Below are 17646 nucleotides of genomic sequence, written 5' to 3' on the forward strand. Positions count from 1 at the left end.
TCAGTACAAGCCGCAGCCCCGGAGGTTGTTGGCAATGATGATGTCAGTGACAGCGTCGAATACCACCTGGATATTATTCGTGTCTGTGGCACAAGTCATGTGACAATAAATTTCTTTGTTGGGTGAGCGGTTTTTGCTTTCAAATTGTGCTTGGATGTAGGCGGCTGCATCTTCGTAGGTATTGGGGCCTGTAGGAAGACAGAAGAACAGGGGAGAGGCCCCCGTGAGGGGGGGTGCAGCAGGTGGGGAGCAGTGGGTTGTGGCATTTCCCAGGGAGCAGATGAGAAAGGATGGGCACCGAGGACACCGCGGTCGGCAGCTTCCCCCCTGGCCGCGTCGCTCTTCACATTCAGACCCACGTCAGCCTGAGCCGTCGCCAGGCTGTTGGCTCCTCAAGGGCTCTTCTGTGTCCACACTGGATCTACCCAGAGCCCTGGGAGGCCGAGGCCACAGCTTTTCCCTTGTTTTCTAGATGAGCACATGGGGGCCGGCTGGGGCTGCCCTCCTCAGCACTCGCCCGTGGTCTAGAGCATCCCTGGACTTGGGTGAGTTGCCAGGATGGAGGTGAGAAGTTTAAGTGCTAGCAGCACAGGGAAGACCAGGCGGGGCCCACTTCACCCCCTAATCCACAGCTGTCGCCTTGGTCCTGGCTGGGGCTGGCGGGGTATCTGTGGCTGATGCTCCCACAGCGGCAGCCGGAGCAGCTTTCAATTAAATACGTCAAATATGGGCCAGCACTGCGTCGCCTAAACTTCCACGGAAGGAAGAAGCCCCCTTTTCCTCAGCGCCACTAGTATCTGCCAGCCTGGAGACAATACAGTTGTCCTTTGAGGGGACAACGCCTGTCCACCCTGTGCCCTGCCCAGGCTCCGACCGCAGGGCGCGAGCACCTCGGGAGAGCGCCGACCGACACGCAAATGAGGGCGCAGGGCAGAGACCTCAGTCTCACCTCGGTGTGCCCACAGCTCCAGAGAGCAGCAGTTTGAAAAGACTCAAGCAGCATTAGACCTGCTGGCCCCGTCAGGAAGCCGCCCGCGCAGGGACTGCCGGACAGGGCACTGATGGCGGAGACAAGTGCCCAGCTGATCCTGGGAGGGGGCCCACTGGGCCACCCCATCCGGGTGGATGTCTCAGCCCGCACCCTGTGCTTCCCTAGAGCTCGCCCTGGACATCCCGCACCCCTGGCCCTCCAGCCCCCACGGGCCTTGGGGCCCTACAGGCCACAGCATGGGTAACCACTGGTCATTGTCACAGTGCTGTTTGAGCTCAAAGATTTCCCAACTCCAGGCCGACTTTCCCTGGGGGCCCTAGCGCCTGTGCCACACAGACGACCACTCCACGGGCCGTGTCCTGAATTGGGCTCCAGTGGGGCCTCGTCTTTGGGGACAAGGAAGCCTGCTGGGGTTCATGACATCACAACCTGCACTGGTCCTGGAGGGCCTCTGTCCAGGCTGGGAGAGGTCAGCTGTGGCTGCCAACGGGGCTGCATCCCGGCTCTGCTGGCAGTCGGGCCCTCCTTGGCTCTGGGCAGCCTGGAGCCGGGCCTTCTGGGCCTGTCTGTGCCCTCCTGGACTTGCCCCACTCTGCAGAGGGCACTTAGCCATGGCCAGCTTGCCCTTCCTTGGTTTTCACCTTCTGATCCTACTACCGGTAGCCACAGCCAGTGAGTGCAGACCTGGGTCCCAAAGCTATCCCCCTGCCCCCAGGGCCGCCTGTGCGGGAGGCACTACTGTGGGTTGCAGTGCCCAGCTGGAAACAAGGCACAGGTGTCGGCCTGCTTGCCTGCCAGAAGTCAGAGCCTGCCCACCTGCCTTTCCTTGCACCCTGGGGTGGACAAGGACCTTACAAGTAGGCAGAACATCAGTGAGGAGACAGAACAAGCTGATGGGCCCCTTGCACCTAAGGGGGAGGCTGACTCTCCCCAGTAATGGAGAGGGTGGCCACAGGTAGCCCTGGGAGCCGATGCCAGATGCCTGCCGCCCCCCAGCCCCCAATATCCACACTGTCCGTGATTTCTGGCTGAGCTGACCTGTGACCCACCCTCCTCCAATGCAGGGTCCTGAGCTCTGTCCTCAGCCTGCAGAGTGACCCCCAGGACCCTGAAAACTGCAGGCTGGGCACGGAAGCCCATTAGCCCCACTTCAGCCAGGGGCAGCCAGAAGGCACACCGACAGCAGCACCTCCCTCAGTCCCAGGGACAGACCCATTTGGAGAGAGCATCGCTGTGGGGCTGTGTATTCCCCTGGAGGCCAGGCGGGAGAAAGAGTCCCAGAGGAGGAAGAGGCAGGGAAGAGGAAGAGGTGGGGATGGAGGAGGTTTGCAGAGAGCTGGAGCGGTTTGATCTGGGGGAAAAGACCAGAGGTGGAGGAAGAGGTGGAGCGAGTGGGCACATGGAGAGGTGGAGAGGGGAGACACCCTGGGGTGGGATGGGGGGCCTGGTAGAGCTGCCATGCACCGAAGCATGGCCTGTTCAGAGCAGAAGAGCGGAAGCTGCCAGCCAGCCCCTGCTCGTGTGTCTGCTTTTCTAATTTGGGCAAAGTTGCTGTGTGGCCAGAGGCACCCCTGGTCAGGTGTAAGGGGAGCCCCCTGGTGAGACTAGGGGAGGCCAGGAGGCGGCCAAGATGCAAGGGGAAGTCTGTCCTGCCTTCATCCCTGCATGTCACTCATGAGTCACCAGGTCACTTCTGACACGGATCAGGAAGGCTCGTTTCCCACACCAGGCCCGTGTCACACCCTGGTGTGTCTGCATCTGCAGTGGCCCCTGCATACAGGGCAGGGCTGCCGGGTGCTGCTCCTGGAGCCCATGGGCCGGGTCTGGCTCAGGCCTGCAAGGGAGACACTGGCGGGGCTGGGGCTTCCTCCAGCACATCGTCGCTGCCATACTTACCGGTGTATTCAGGAAAGCAGATGGTCAAAGGTGACTTCTTGATCTTCTCACCAAAGAGATCTTTCTTGTTGAGGAAGAGAATGATGGAGGTATCGATGAAAAACTTGTTGTTACAGATGGAGTCGAAGAGCATGAGAGACTCGTGCATGCGGTTCTGCAGGCCCAGGCGGGAAGAAGAGAGAGCAGGACAGACATCGAGCGGGAGAGACAAGGAGACAGGGAAAGAGAGAAGAAAATTAAGTTGGAGGGGAAGAACTGGGCTGCTCAGCGCAGGAGGGGCTCCCGGGCCCCCACAGTCTCCTTCCAAAGGCCGACAGGAGGAAGGGCCACCTGTGACACAGCACTTTTCATTCCGCCTATTCAGAGCAGTCCACGCCCATCGTCCCGTCTCGGGGCAGGGACTGACCGCACGGGGTGACTCAGCTTCATTGCGAGTCCAAGAGCTGGGCTCTGGCCCTTCCTGCCCAAACCTCTCCTCTTCGGCCCAGTCTGTGGGTGGGGTATACTCTGGGGGTGCTGAGGGAATCTTGACCCCTCTGGGGGCAACAGTCTCCTCAGATGGGGGGCGGGGTCACACGCCACCGTGTCTGACCCTGCAGGAGTTTTAAGCAATGCAGACGTGAAGTCCTGCCTCACACACAGAAACCAGCAGCGGATGACTTTGCTCCAAGTTAAGCAAAGTCCCGGTCGGAGGGGATAGCATCGGAGGGGACAGCTTTTACCTCTGGGGAAGGACTGACTTGTTCAGGACACCAAGCACTGGAGTGTGTGGAGTATTTCTTGGCAGAGGAGGGGAAGGTGCCTGTCGGGGAAGGCGGTGTCTTGGTGACCTGTTCCTCCCTGGGGGAAGGGTCAACTGCTCCTTTCCCCCAAGACCCTGCCCTAGGCCTGGGGATGTGTCCAGCACAGGCCCAGCAGCGTGGTCCGTGGCCAAAGCCCTGACTAACTCTAGGCTCAATCTCAGAAGCGGAAAGGTTGAAACAAATCAGAGGAAAGAACAGAGACCAGGAGTGGGCAGCCCTGGGCACCGTCCACTGGGATGAACTCATCCCCAGCAAGCAGTGAGGGGAGCCAATCTGCTGGCTCAGCTGCCAGGGCCAGGGGCCAGCTTCCTCTAAGCAGGAGGCAGAGGGAGATGGTGAGACCCATCAGCCAGCCCTCAGCCAGCCCCTCTCTGCCAGCACCGCGTCCTGCCCTCCACCTGCCTCTGTCACCTGACCTCATCAACACCTTGCGGACATCGTGAGGTGACACAGCTGGGACAGAAGAAGGGGGCCTGCCCTGGCACAGGGCAGATCCGGAGCATAAGCGAGTCCAGGCCTTGGCCTGGAGAGCATGGGTGCAGAGAGGGTCCTCAGTCACCTCCTCCCCAACGGCTTTTTTCTACTAGCGTCCTCTTGGGATCAGGCCCGGACTTGGTTCTTATGGCTGAGGCCAGCTGTTGGGGTCGGGGCAATCTGAGCTCTCCATTACTTTTGGGAACCCCAGACTGGTCTGGTTTTACTACTCCCTTCCGGCCCTACAGAGAACGGCACTGTCCTTTCACTCCGCCAAACATGACCAGTTGCCCCCTGGGATGTGATCACCCTCCCCGCCCCAACCAGGGAATTTCTGTCTCAGCCCCACACCCCTTCCCATCATCACATGATCCCTTTCTGGGAGGAGCAAGCCATACTGACCTAGCGCCAGCGCCTGAGCCAGCGCCAGGGGTGCTACGGAAAGGGCTGGCAGAGGCTCAGTGCTGAGGGCTCTGAACACTGGGGCTCTCTGGGCCACTTACGAGGGCAGAGCAAGCCACACCAAGACCTGTGGATTCGACTGGACGGAAATGGCTGCCTAGCACACAGAGCCACCTTGCCCAACAGCTGCTCCACCAAGAGCTGGAGACCCCCAGACAGAGGCAAGCTCCCAAGTCCAGTGCACAGATGCCCAGGGGCACTCCCAGGACCAGAAGGGGTCACCAGGAGGGGCCACCATGGTGACCTGAGCTGACAGCAGGGACTGTTCCCTGGGCTGGCCTGAAGGTGTCTCCCTCCCGAGCTTAGGTCTGGAGGAGCAGTCCAGGCCAGCGCTCCACAGTTCCACTCTCCTGAGGCTCAGCCCCCCTCAGCCCCCGCCAGGCCCAAAGCCCCGCACTCTGGCCACCGGTACTGGTGAGATTGGTGTGCCGGGCCCTCTGCTGGGCTGCTCTGGGGCAGACCAGGCTCCTGCTCCGAGAGCTCACAGTCCAGTGGAGACGCTGCACGCACGCTGACACGCCCACGGTCCCCACGTGTGCAGAGCTGGCTCTCAGGGGACTCCTGCTCAGGGAGAGCTGGTGTCGGGGAAGGGCTGACAAGGAAGGGCTGACGGGGACTCGCAGGGAGGGGAGGTGCCGGCACTGAGCCCCGCTGCACTGGCCCACGGGCCTGACAGCCACCCTTCCACACCACGCGCTGACACAACCCCGTCGCCAAGGAGCCAAGAGCACCACCTGTCCCTCCAACCCCCCCTGGAAGAAACAGACGCCCAGAACACTGGGAATGATGAAGTCATCTGAGAAAAGAGAAGTCAGGGCCACGTCAAGGCTGCAGTTGTCCACCCTGCCCACTGCCGCCTTTCTGTCTGGCACTGAGCAGGCCAGGACAGGAAGGTGGGCTTGGCCTGACACAGACAGCTTCTGCCCTCGAGACGACCTGAGAGGCGGGGGGAGGCCTCTGCCAGGTGGCCCCCCGTCTTGGCCCGGGACGGCTGGGCGCATGGAGGACGCGTGAGGTGCAGGTGTGCCCGGCGGGAGCGCCGTGAGCACAGACACAGCACGCCACGCTCATGCTAGGAAAAGCTGGCACTTTTTATTAATGGCAGGTGACTAATAAATACATTACGGCAGTCAATAAATTATTACAATAACTAGAGATTTATTAAACCAACAAGTCACTCTTCTTACAAAATTACAGTTAATGTGGGGTGGGTGGCGGCGGTGGGGCTAGGGGGAGGGATCTCTGTGCCTAAGAGAGGCTTGCTACGGAGGGAGACGAGCAAGAGAGGCTTGCTACCTGGGACACTGAGGGCACAGGCTGCCACAGCAGGGGGAGGGCACGGAGTGTTGGGGGGCGGGCAGAGAGGACCAGGAGGTGAAGCTCTGGCTGCCCAGGGACACAGCAGAAGGGGCTCTGGGGGTGAGAATGGGCTACAGGAGAGTGGGGCCTCCGAGTGACTGGCTCTCTGAAAAGGGGGGTGGCCTTGTGCTGGGGATCTTGATGCACTGGGCCTGAGAGAGAAGCTCTCATTCCAGAGGGACTCCCTCTGATCCGACTGGTAGGATCCAAGACTTTGAGCCAGGAGGGCTCTTTGTGCTGCTCTCCCAACCTGCCCCTCCCTTGACAGGGGCTTTCATCTAGCTGGAGCCTCCCAAGGGAAGGCCCCACTGTGCTCTCTGGGCAGGTGGTTCAGGGTTAGCCTCATTGTAGGGTGAGAAGCTCTACCCACAACGTGTGGCAGCAGCTCACACCTTGACCTGGTCGGGCTGTGTGTCCTGCCCACCGCCCCAGGTTGCTGGGACTTCACTCTGCAGGCTTGTGGGCTGGCAAGGGGGTACTGTGCAGGAGGAAGGCTGGCCGGTACCCCAGACTGAATCTCTGGTGGCTATGGAGCCAGAGTCTCAGGCCTCAGTTCTTAAGAATTGCCTAGTTATGTCTGAAAGCTTCCAAAAGGCTCAGGGAAGAGCAGATGCAGCCAGGAGAGGCCTTGTGCCCCAGACTTCTCAGCACGGGGGTGCCAGGCAGGCCACCGTGTGCTCTGGCAGAGAGATGGGCCAGGACTGTGCCTGATTTACTTACCAAGTGGGCTGGAGTGAGCACGAGGTTGGACCAAGGGGAGGCAGGTGGTCAGCAGGAATGTGGGCTAGACACTGGAGGAAGCCGCAGGTCTGGCCCGGGGGCGTCAGTTGTGAGTGTATTAGGTGGGAGCCGGAACCCTCCCCTTCGCGGACTCACCCTGGCGGAAGGGAAGGCCTGGGTCTTCCCTGCTAGGGGTTGGGACAGCCTGGGTAGGAGGGCTCTGGGCGGGGAGGGTTCTTGGCAGCTGATGGGAGACAAAGTTGTGGAGGGCAGGGGTGTCTTCAGTTCCTCCCAATGGGGTATGGAGCTGGACACGGGGAAAGGCTGAGAGCCAGAGAAGCCTCCTGGCCCCAGACATCACGGTGCTCTGGGCTCTGCCACGGCCTCACAGGGGAGCAGCAGCTACATGCCTCAGGCTCTGCTGGAGCCAGAGGGGAAAGAAAGGGCCGGGACATGAGGCCTCCATAGAAGGAGGCCCTAGGGCCCAGAATGTCAAGGCTGTTGGTGAGGAGCCCAGAGCTGTGCTGTCAGAGCTGCACCCTCAGCCAGAGTCCACAGGCTCGGAGGATCCCCGGCAGGGGCCTCAGGCACCGGCTGCTCTGCTCTCAGGTCTCCCTGGGAAGCCAAGACCCAGTGCTCTCAAGGGCCTGGCCCCGGGCACTGAGAGGCAGGCACCCCTCCTGGAAATCAGCCAGTCAGAGCTTAGGCCTGGCCTCTTCGGGGCACCCACAAGCAGTCTCACCTACGTCTGGTCACTCATAATATCTCCCACATCCACACTGCGACGGAGCCAAAACTCATCTGCCACCCTCCATTACTCTTTCCTGTGGTGGAGCCACCTATGACAACATGGGTGGGAGGCGCCACGGACAAGGAGGGGATTTGCCCCCGGATATCCTCCTCTCTTGAGGCCAAGGACCGCCTAGGAGGCAGGGGTGGGAGGTGAGAGCAGCACAGGACACTGAGCAGGGCAGAGCACCCAGGAGAGCGAAGGGCAGCTCTGGAGGACACAGGGCTCCACACACCCCACTCCTCTCCCCCCGAGGCTGTAGCCCGGATGGGCTGGGACCAGGGCATGCACTCCTGCCTGCACTTGGGCTGCTGTGGCTTGAAGGAGGAGCCCCAGCCTGGAGGGCGTGACTTCTACCTCCAGGACAACAGCCTTAGAGGTAGGACTTGGCCTGCAACCCCCTCTTGTCAGCTTTTTTGAGTTTGGAATTAAAGGCAGAATGAAGGACACAGCTGGCTGTACTAGAGAGAACTACTGTCTCTACTGTCTTCAAAGTTGGGCAAGATGACCTAACTGGCCTTGGCTGCTGGAGCCAGGGCACTGAGGCTTGGGTTTTCCCACGACGCAGCACGCGTGACAAGGTCCGGCACAAAACAAGGTCAACAAAACTGAAGTGGACTTGGTCGGAGGCAGCCTGGCTGCCAGTCATTTCTCCCAAGGAGCAGCAGCAAAAGAGCCAGACCCAGGTGATTCATGCACCTGCAGGCCTGGGGCGCGAGGGCAGGCCCTGGCCCACCTGCACCACCCAGAGCTGAGGCCAGGGCTTTTCCTGCTCCAGCGCAGTTGGGGCTGCACTGTGAATGCAGGGGTCCTGCCTGCCCCTGGGGCTGAGCAGCGCCCAGAGTGAGTTGGGAGAGTTGAAGGTTCAAGGGCAAGCCCGAGCCTCTCAGAAGGCTGCCCTCTGATGGGCACAGCCGGTGTCCTGGGCACAGCCTGTAGGGGTGCTGAGTGCAGGTCCTGCCATCTGCCCTCCTCTGCCCTGTGGGTTGCCAGGACCCCAAGAACTGTGGACAAACTCTGGTTTCTCCAAGAAAGAAGGAAGCAGGGGCACCGGCTGCAGGAACCATATCCACACCTCCTCTGGGCCTCCCCAACTACAGAACCGAGCTCCACGGCCCCAGCCTGCCCATTGGCTTGAGTTGGATTCACTATGAATGGGAGAAGGAAAAAAAGCACAACCACTCACAAATCTGAAGCAGCTGGGTGATGGGAGAAAGTAGATGGGTCACCCTTGGGTCTGCAAGAATGCGACTGAGGCCCCCTCCTAGTCAACATGAGCGCTACTTCCCCTGAGCCGCTTCCTCCCTGCCCTCACCACCACCACCTCCTCCACCTCTGTCCAGGCACAAGACTCGACACCGCCGACCATCTACCACGTGCCTTTGCAAAAAGTCAGCGTCAAAAGCATTTCCGGCCCTATGACAATAAGGGATGACGGTTCCCCAGAAGGGCATTGGGGAGCCTCACAAGCAGGCAAGGATGTCTCCAGAGGATGGGCTTGCCCCATGGGCTGAGATCCCAGGGGAGGAAGGGCAGAGGCGCTCGCCAAGGGACCCACACAGCGTTGGCCTGGCCCCACCTGGCTTTTGGTACCGAGCTGCCCTTGACCAAAGACACCCCCAAAATGCTGAGCAGTGGTTCCCGCTGCCCACATCCCCGTTAGGTGGTGGATCATCCTGGGATCCAGCCGTCCGCACAGCCCCAGATGACAGGAGATCCCAGGACCTGGAGTATAAGTTGCCAAGGGGAAGGCGTGCCCATTCTGGGCGGACAGCGGCCCTGGACCCCACGTCCCTCCCGAACCAAACTCTCAAGAGATGAAGCAGAGGCGAGTGGGTGGCAGGCGGGTGGGATTGGCCTGTTCCCAGAGGCTTTGCAGGTCCTCAGTGCCCTGCCGGAGCTGCTACCACGCGTTCCGAGGCCCGGGCAGGGCTGGCGGAAGTGTTTCCTTCTGCCCGCATGCCAGTGGCGGGCGCTTCTTCAAGTGCAGAGAGTTGTCTGAGAGGGGGTGGGGTTCTGGTTCCAGGGAGGGGTGGGTGAGCGGGCCGGGCAGGGCGGCAGGTGGTGGGCAACAAGGCCAGGGCTCAGTAGAGGCCACAGCCCCGTAGGTTTTTGGCGATGATGACGTCCGTCACGGCATCAAAGACAAACTGGATGTTGTTGGTGTCGGTGGCACAGGTGACGTGGGTGTAGATCTCCTTGTGTGCGGACTTGTTCTTGCTCTCATACTGGGCCTGGATGTAAGCCACGGCTTCCGTGAAGGCGCTGGGGCCTGCAGGAGAGACCAGGCGGGGAGCGAGTGAGGCCAGGCTCCCACAGGTGTGTTGGTCAGGCCGTGGGCAGGGAGGGGCCGCTGGGAATGGGGAGCCTGACGCTCAGCTGAGTCAGCAGTGGGTGCTGTAGTCAAGGCAGTGGTTCACCTCCAGTTTAAACATAATGGCTCCCTGGGCCTCGCCTATTTCCCGAATCTCCCATTATCCATCTACATATCCTGATGCAAACCTCTCGTACCGTGGGTCCTGCCCAGAGGAATCTGAACTACCCCTCAGGCAGGTGGGCCCCTGACCGGTCCGCATCCTGCAGGTCCTCTCCCCTGGGACCCCTCAGAGCAGTGATGTGCCTCGCTTAGCACTCTGGGTAAGGAGGGCCTGTGAGCCCCAAGGCCTCCTTCCTCCTCTTGTCCTCCCTTTCTCAGGCTCACTGTGGGAGGAAGACCCATCTGGCTACGGCATCGCTGACCCCCGCAGGCTGTACCAGGGTGCTCCCGGGGAGCCTGGGCAGAGGGTTTTCCATGAGAGCAACTGCTGTTTGGGAGGAGCAGAACAGGCCTCTGGCTTTGGCTTTGTGCTAGAGCCACCAGAGGTACCAGGCATCAGTGCCCTGGGGCCAGACAGGCCTGCCATGCCCGTTGAGGGAGGCCAGGAAAGGGGCTGGTATGCAGACTGGGAGCCTGGGAGCAGGCCACCTGGAGGGGGTCCCAGCCACCACCTGGGCACCAGGTCTGGCCTTGTGGGCCTCCCAGACCACAGCTCCTTCCTAAATCTGGCTGGGGTGAGAGTGGCCCTGGCACCTAGAGGTAATCCGCCAGAACCCCTCAGCCCCAAATCAGCCCCGGGGCTGACTCACCCCATCTGCTTTTGCTGCCCTATGAACCACAAGTCCAGGCCACCAAAGAGGAGTCTGAGCCCTGCCCACTCCAGGCTGCACACTTTTAGGGGGGCTGGTCTCCAGGCAGTCAGACCCTCTCACCACAGCACTGGGGGGAGGGGGCCAGTCTCAGGGTTTGTGCTGGATTCTCTGTGGTGGAATCTGTGCATCTGCAGAGCACACTCAGTGTGGACTGAGCTTTGGAGAGGGGCCTGCTCTCTCGGGATTTTGTGTGGCCAGAAATGGCTGTCGGGCCTCCTGCTCTCTCGGGGGCATGGAATCTCTACCTGTGTATTCGGGAAAGCAGATGGTTAGTGGAGACTTCTTGATCTTCTCTTCAAATATGTCTTTCTTGTTAAGAAACAGGATGATGGACGTGTCTGTGAACCATTTGTTGTTGCAGATGCTGTCGAAAAGCTTCAGGGACTCATGCATGCGGTTCTGCAACAGAGGGGAGAGGCAGGTGAGGGGTAGAAGTGCGGGGCCCTAACCCACGGCAGCCAACAACACAGCGGGGCAAGCAGAGGAAGGCCCTCCGACGTGGCTGGACAGGGGGATCCACAAGGACAAAAGGGGCGTGGTCCCTGCTTCATTCCACACGCAGGCGGGGGTTGGGGGAGCAGGGAGCTAAGGGGATGCTGCCCCGGCCTGAAAAGGGCCCAGCTGGGCAGCAAGGTCACTGGGGGGCGCCAGCTGGTGGAGAGGACATGCACCATGCACGCAGGGGCAGGGCCGCACCACCATCCAACACGTCTACATGGCACCCGGGGCATGCAGATTTCTCTACTGGGGTCTCATTGGGTTTCGCCAGCAGGGGTGGGAGGGTGCACACATTCAGTTGGGAAACATTAACCGAGGACTAAGAGGTCCTCGAATTAATCCAGAGTTGGAAGCAGATACCAGGGGGACAGCGTCTGGGGGGTGATCTTGCTGTGGCCTTGGTGTGATTGAGGGTTGGGTGGTTGTCTGGGCCGTGGCTGGGTCGGGCATGAACTGCTTAAGGGGCTGGTTTCTCAGTAAAAAGGGGTTGGGAGAATCCCAAGATGAAACACAGCAAAACAGATTAAGAGAGAGGGAGATAAAAACCAGCAGAAAACATGAGAGAAAGTGAGAAAAAAACACGAAAAATTGGTTCCACTGGTCTCGGGGCCAGGAAGTGCAGGCCAGTCCATGCCGAGGCCTGTGCGGGCCTGTGGAGACCATGGCCACCTCGGGACTCTGGGCTGCGTGGCGGCGATGGAAGATGAGTACGGGAAGGACCAACCTAAGCCAAGAGGTTGTTGTGGGGGAGAGGACGCGGGAGAGGGCCAGGGGCAGGCGTTCACAGCAAAGTCACCCGGTGGTGTCCTGAGGACCTGCTGCTTTCAACTCTTACTGGCGGTTGTAATCGGAGGGAGGTGCTTCATACCTGCCGGGCTTGGAGGGTCTCTCAGAATCTGCTCATGGTTTTGGCCTTGGTTTGGCCAGATAAGGCCCTGCAGGCGGTGGTGATGGTAGTGGTGGTGGTGAAGCTGTGAAAGGCTGAGGCCCAGAGCCGCCGGAGCCACGGCCTGAGGTACGAGGACAGGCAGAGGCCCTAGGGTCCCGGGGTGCGGTGGACAAGTGGCCGTGGTTGGGCGGCCCCAGTAACACGGTGTCTGGCACGTTTTGGGCAGTTCCAGTCTTGCCCCGGGCCAGGGAGGGAAGTTTGTACTGACCAGGAGGAGAGCTGGGACCAAGGACTGCTGAGTGGGGCCTAGCTCTTGCTTCTGAATCCCACTCCTGTCCTGGAGCCAGGCCCCTGGAGGCAGCAGCCCGGCCTCAGCCATTGCTGAGTGAGAAGCCCTGAGTGCAGGCACCTAATTGCTTGGAGCCGGAGGTCCTCACAGGGCTGGTCTACTATCAGCACCTTTCACAGAGGAGGTGGGTCCCAAGAGGGCAAGTGGTCCCATGCCCACAGAGCGCCTGGCGCAGTGCTAGGCCTGGGCCAGGTCCATTGTACTCCCAAGCTTCCCAGCACTGCTGTGCTCCTGGATGCAGACATTTGCTTGGTTCTATGGCCACAGAGCCATTCTTGCTGTCACCGTGCCCACGAGCTGCCTCTGTGAGCTGTTGTCAAGTCTGAAGTCAATTCCTGTGCCCTGGAGGGGCGACTGCTCTTTCCCAGGTGGCACAGGTGATCTGATTTGGGGCAGAAAGGCCGCCAGGTGGAGCCTGATCCTGACCCCAGGTGCTTTTGCTTCTTCCAGATACTCTGCTCCAGCCCTTGGGAAGAAGGGCAGGGGGAGCAGGGAAGAGGAGGGGAAATAGGGGAATGGGTGGAAGAGGAGGCGGCAGAAGCGCCTGGAGAGAAAGTGATACAGGACACGGGCAGCAGCAGGACTCAGGAGGAGCTGACTTCGGGGTGGAGAGGGTGGGCAGATGGGCAAGGCCTCCCAAGCAAGGGTGTGGCACTATGCCATGTCCCCCTCAGCCCCCCACCTTCACTGGAAACCAAAGACCATGGAACTTGGTGTCCTGTGGTGCCAGGCCCACACAGAGGTGGGCAAGAGCCCCCTGCAGGCCTGGTGGGGCAGGTCCCAGGGGACAGGCCTATACAGGGACAACAGCCCTTGGACCCCACAGCCTCCAAACCATCACACTTGCCGCACCAACCCTCATTCTTACCCCCAGGCACTTCAGGGAGGAAAGAGGACCAAGTGGCCACAAGGGTGGCCAAGCAGACCGTGAACAGTGGCTCAAAAACAATAGAGACAACCAGCGAACAGACATGCTGGGGGAGGCCCTGCAAGTGGATACATTGTCTGGGGCAGCCAGCAGCCCACCAGGGTGGGCATGGTCAGTTAGTCCGGGTCCACTGAGAATGAGGACAACTTCACCACACAGAGTTGCATTGTTGAGACCACAGGCCTCCCCCAGGTCAAGACAGGCCTTGGGGACTTTTGCTGAAGCCCAACTCAGGGCACAGAAAAGTCAAGTGAACCAGCCGGTGTGATTGAGTCCAGATCGCCCACCCAGCCAGTGACTTAGGCCTCAACTTGCGCGAGTCTCTCAGGATGGTGGCGGCGCCTCCCCACAGCACTGCACCCAGCCACGCAGGTTCACAGCAGCCCAGTGGGACCAGCAGGTGAGGACTAATGAGGAAACAGACCCAGAGTGAAGACTGGCCTTGCTTAAGGCCCACCATGATAGCAAGCCCTGCAGCCAGCACTGTTGGCTCTGCGAGCTGCCAGAACATGCCTCTGAGACCTGGTGGGAGCATCACACAGACACCTGGCTTTTCTTTGCAGGCTCCGAAGATGGATAGGCCCACAGCCCCTTGGACGGACGGGGACTGTTCAGCAGACCCCCCAGCTCAGGACAACCACCATTGACAACACACCTACTGCCTTGGCGCTGCTGTGCCACTAACAGCTCCACGTACTTTGCACAGATCCCATCCCCAGCGCCCAGACATGATCCCCTTTGACAAATGAGGCACAGAGGGTACGGTCTGAATTCAGCTGCAAACCGAGCCCAGGCCCACAGAAAGGCAGCACCCTCTCCAGGTGAGCGCCCCCTCAGAAGCCAGGAGGCCCCAAACTGAGCGACGCAGCAGCAATGGGTGGTGGGAGCCCAGCCATCCGACGCAACACCAGCAGCCCCACCGGGCCGCCACCAGCCCCACACCAGCCTGTGCCGCGGTAGGGCGGTCAGCGCCGAGCGCAGCACGGCTCTTTCTGGCTTACACACATTCCCGCTGGACTGAAAACTGATTTCTTTAAGGATCTCCCTAATTCTGTCCTGGCTCCACGGCCTCTGACCCCTCTGTGCCCATGAAGAGGCACTCACTGCCCCAGACCCCAGGTCCGCAGAGATGCTCGTGCTGAGCCTGCACATGGACTCTGGGCTGGTGGCCCGGGGCTGCCTTTGTCCAGCAAAGGAGTCAGAAGAGCAAAGGGGCACAGCCCACCAAACAGCCCCCCAGGCCGGGCGGGCGGAGTCACTCACCGTGGTCTCGTCTTCGTGGAGCACCTGGTCATAGCCGCTGAGCGCGACACAGAAGATGATGGCCGTGACGTCCTCGAAGCAGTGGATCCACTTCTTGCGTTCAGATCGTTGGCCCCCAACGTCGAACAGCCTGTGGGGAGACAGGGAGGCTGGAAGTGGTGGGGCCCGGGCAGGAGCGGGTGCCTGGGCAAGCTGAAGGGGCGGAGGAGCTCTGCACGCGCTCGGCCTCCTGGCAGCCCCGCTCTAGGAGCCGACACTAACCGCTGCCGCCCTCGGGTGGGGGCTGCCATCTCAGCTGTGTGCTCAGACGTGGTCACTCAGAGACCTGTCCTTGCATCTCGAGAGCTTTACTAGGGCGTGTCCCTCAGCTGGCCCCCAGGAAGTGCCTTTGTGAGGTCCTCTCGGGGGCATGCACAACCTGTTCCTGGCTTTCTGACATGTCGCTCATGTCTGTGGTCTGGACAAGCTCCAAACCAGTTTGAGGGGCAGGAGCTGTCACCTGTAACGTGGACAGGAGAAGTGAGCCACCAGGGGTAGGTGCCCAAGGTAGAGCTGGGGGGACCCAGGTCTTGGACCGGCGCTCTTACCTCTGCTCTGTGCCACCCCTCCCCAGCAGACGGAAGCCTGCCTCTCCCTGCCAGACACCATCCCCTGGGGCTTCAGGGTTGTGGGAAGAGACTGTGAGCAGGAAGGTTACATCCTGGAAGTAAGAGGTGGGTCTCACACCCGAAGCCCTGAGCGACGAGCTCCTCAGCTTCCTAGGCTTGTGACGCCCGTGGGGCTGACCCCAGGAGACACCGGGACCCCCAGAACCTCCAGGCAGAGACTTTGCTGAAGGCCAACTCAGGGTGCAGAAAGGCCCAAGTGGGCCAGCGGTGTGGGGTGCGAGGCTGGATCACCCACCCAGCCTGTGGCTTCAGCCCCAATTTCTCAGCCCTTTAACTGTGTGAAGTGAGTCCCTCAGGAGGGCGGTGGCGCCTCCCCATAGCTCTGCACCCTAGAGTCACATCTGCAGCCCTACAGGCAGAGACCACAGCGAGCGTGGAGCAAGTGAGTGGTTCTGGCTCTCATTCTACCTCCTGCCCCGGCTCCTCTTCCACATTGGCAATACAGAGGTTGGCTATTGGCTTCCATGGCCCCTCCAGAGTGCTTATTCAGCTCCACCTGTTGGGCAGCTAAGGGCCCCACCCCATGCTCCCAGGGGTGAGTGGAGAGGCTGAGAAGGGAGGTGAGCAATATGTTGTAGGGTCACTGGACCCCCCTACCTTGCTCCCCAGGTTCAGGGAGGCCCAGGGACTCCTCAGCCTGGCATGGCTCCCATGGTCCCACAGACGGGCTGCCAACTGAACCCAGAGTCTGGAGACAGGCCCTCGCCCCTCATTTAGTTCAGGAGTGGGCAGGAGCTGGGAGGTGTGGCAGGGACCCAGACAGGGCCATATACCTGTTGACCAGCCGGTAGTCCCTGCCTGCCTGTCCTTTCCTCCTGCTTCACCTGACTCCCACAAATCATACCTGGAATGCAGCTAGGGGTGGGCTCCTGGGCCTCTGTGCATAAAGATTACCCCAGAAGGGGACACAGTCGTCCACCAGGCCCAGGAAATCTCTGCTTGGGGATAGCCATGTTCCTCATGGCCTCAGTTTCTCCATATGTGTCAAGATAGAGGGCGGGTGAGCCATTCCCTAAGCTCCTTGAAGCTCTAAGCCCTTGGGGTTTCACAGATACTGCTTAGGCTTATCCCCTCACACCTCACTGCTCCCCACAAGGTGGCCTCCTAGGAGTCACCTGGGTGAGCCTCCCTCCTCCGCAGAAGTCACCAGGGACAGGATTCCCTCCTTTGTCCATTAAAACCCCCATTCTTCAGAGCCCCATTCCAGAACCCCTCTTCCAGGAAGCCCCCTGCTGCTGAACTTGGCGGGAAGCAGGCAGTGGCCCAAGCCCCTGAGGCGGGGCTGCATGTGGCTGCTCTGGATGGCTGTGGGGAGAGACTGGCACCTCCCACTTCAGCCTCCTCCTTGGAGAGGGGACCCTCCCCGGGCCTCACCTGAAGTGGAGGTTCTTGAATGTGAAGTGGGTTTCTACGATGCCGGTGGTTTTGACCCTGGTTCGGAGGATGTCCTGCTCGGTGGGCTGGTAGTCAGCGGCCCCGATCCGATCCAGGCTGTCCAGGTAGCTGGGGATGGCAACACATGGGACCATGGACCAAGCACTGGGCACTGCTCAGGCCTGCCACCCCCTTCAGAGCCCAGATCCCACCAGGGCTGACACTGGAAAACAGATCACCTCTTGGGCCAGGAGCTGGGGGCTGGATGGACTCAGCTTTAACTCTGAACAAGATGGTACCCCACCTGAGGTGTTGGTTCTGTGGCTGTAAGGCGAGCAGGTGTGTGTGTGGGGGGGGGGGGTGCACAGGGGACCTGTTGGGAGGCTATCACATCTTCCAGGTGAGAGATGACAGCAGGGGTGAGAAGTGGGATGTGACAGGAAGAGGCACAGAAAGCTGCCTCCCAGGTGGGACAAGAGGCTGTACTTGGTAGAAGGAAGGGGGGAGGCCAAGCGGATCGGGGGGCTAGGAGTTCAGTTGGCTGAACATATTCAGCTGATGTGTTGGGATGTCCGCATGGACACCAAGGAGACAGAACTCTGGAGGGAAGGCTGTGCTGGCAATACATGCGTGAGAGTGGTCGGGGTGTGCTGGATTAAAGCCCTAGGGAGGAGGAGAAGCCAGGGGACAGGAAGAAGCTGGGGACTGAGCCAGGTGCCCAGAAGGCAGCGGTGAGAGTCTGAGAAAGGGGACATGGGAGAGGCTGAGGCCCAGGAGCCATGAGACTGAGTGTGGCTGGGTGTCCCTGCTGTGTCCCTGCTGTGAGCGCCTTGGAGGTACAGGAAGGAGCAACAGAAGCCTGTATCTAGTGGGGAGCTGCAAAGGGAAACTCTTTTGCTGCCCCTGGTGGAATGTGCTGAGGCTTCTGAGACCTGTCTCAGGGGGGTGGTTGCAGGGGAGAACCTTCCAGGATCCCAGGCCCTGCTGCCTATA

General features: G+C 60.6%; 1 protein-coding gene across 2 annotated transcripts in view; it reads right to left on the reverse strand.

Annotated features, from left to right (window-relative positions):
- The window catches only part of GNAO1 (G protein subunit alpha o1), a gene marked incomplete at both ends in the record, with an annotated part of 161017 nt that continues 143371 nt past the window's right edge, over positions 1-17646 (reverse strand). Inside the window, 4 exons of one of the 2 annotated variants that reach the window (XM_084257839.1) lie at positions 1-188; positions 2888-3041; positions 14612-14741; positions 16654-16782. In XM_084257839.1, coding sequence (XP_084113965.1) covers positions 1-188; positions 2888-3041; positions 14612-14741; positions 16654-16782 — 601 coding nt within the window. Of the gene's footprint in view, positions 189-2887; positions 3042-9554; positions 9768-10929; positions 11084-14611; positions 14742-16653; positions 16783-17646 lie in introns of those variants that run through there. The other variant, XM_084257838.1, reaches the window with a different exon arrangement.

Source organism: Talpa europaea (genome assembly GCF_964194135.1).
Source record: "Talpa europaea genome assembly, chromosome: 16".
Lineage (NCBI taxonomy): Eukaryota > Metazoa > Chordata > Mammalia > Eulipotyphla > Talpidae > Talpa > Talpa europaea.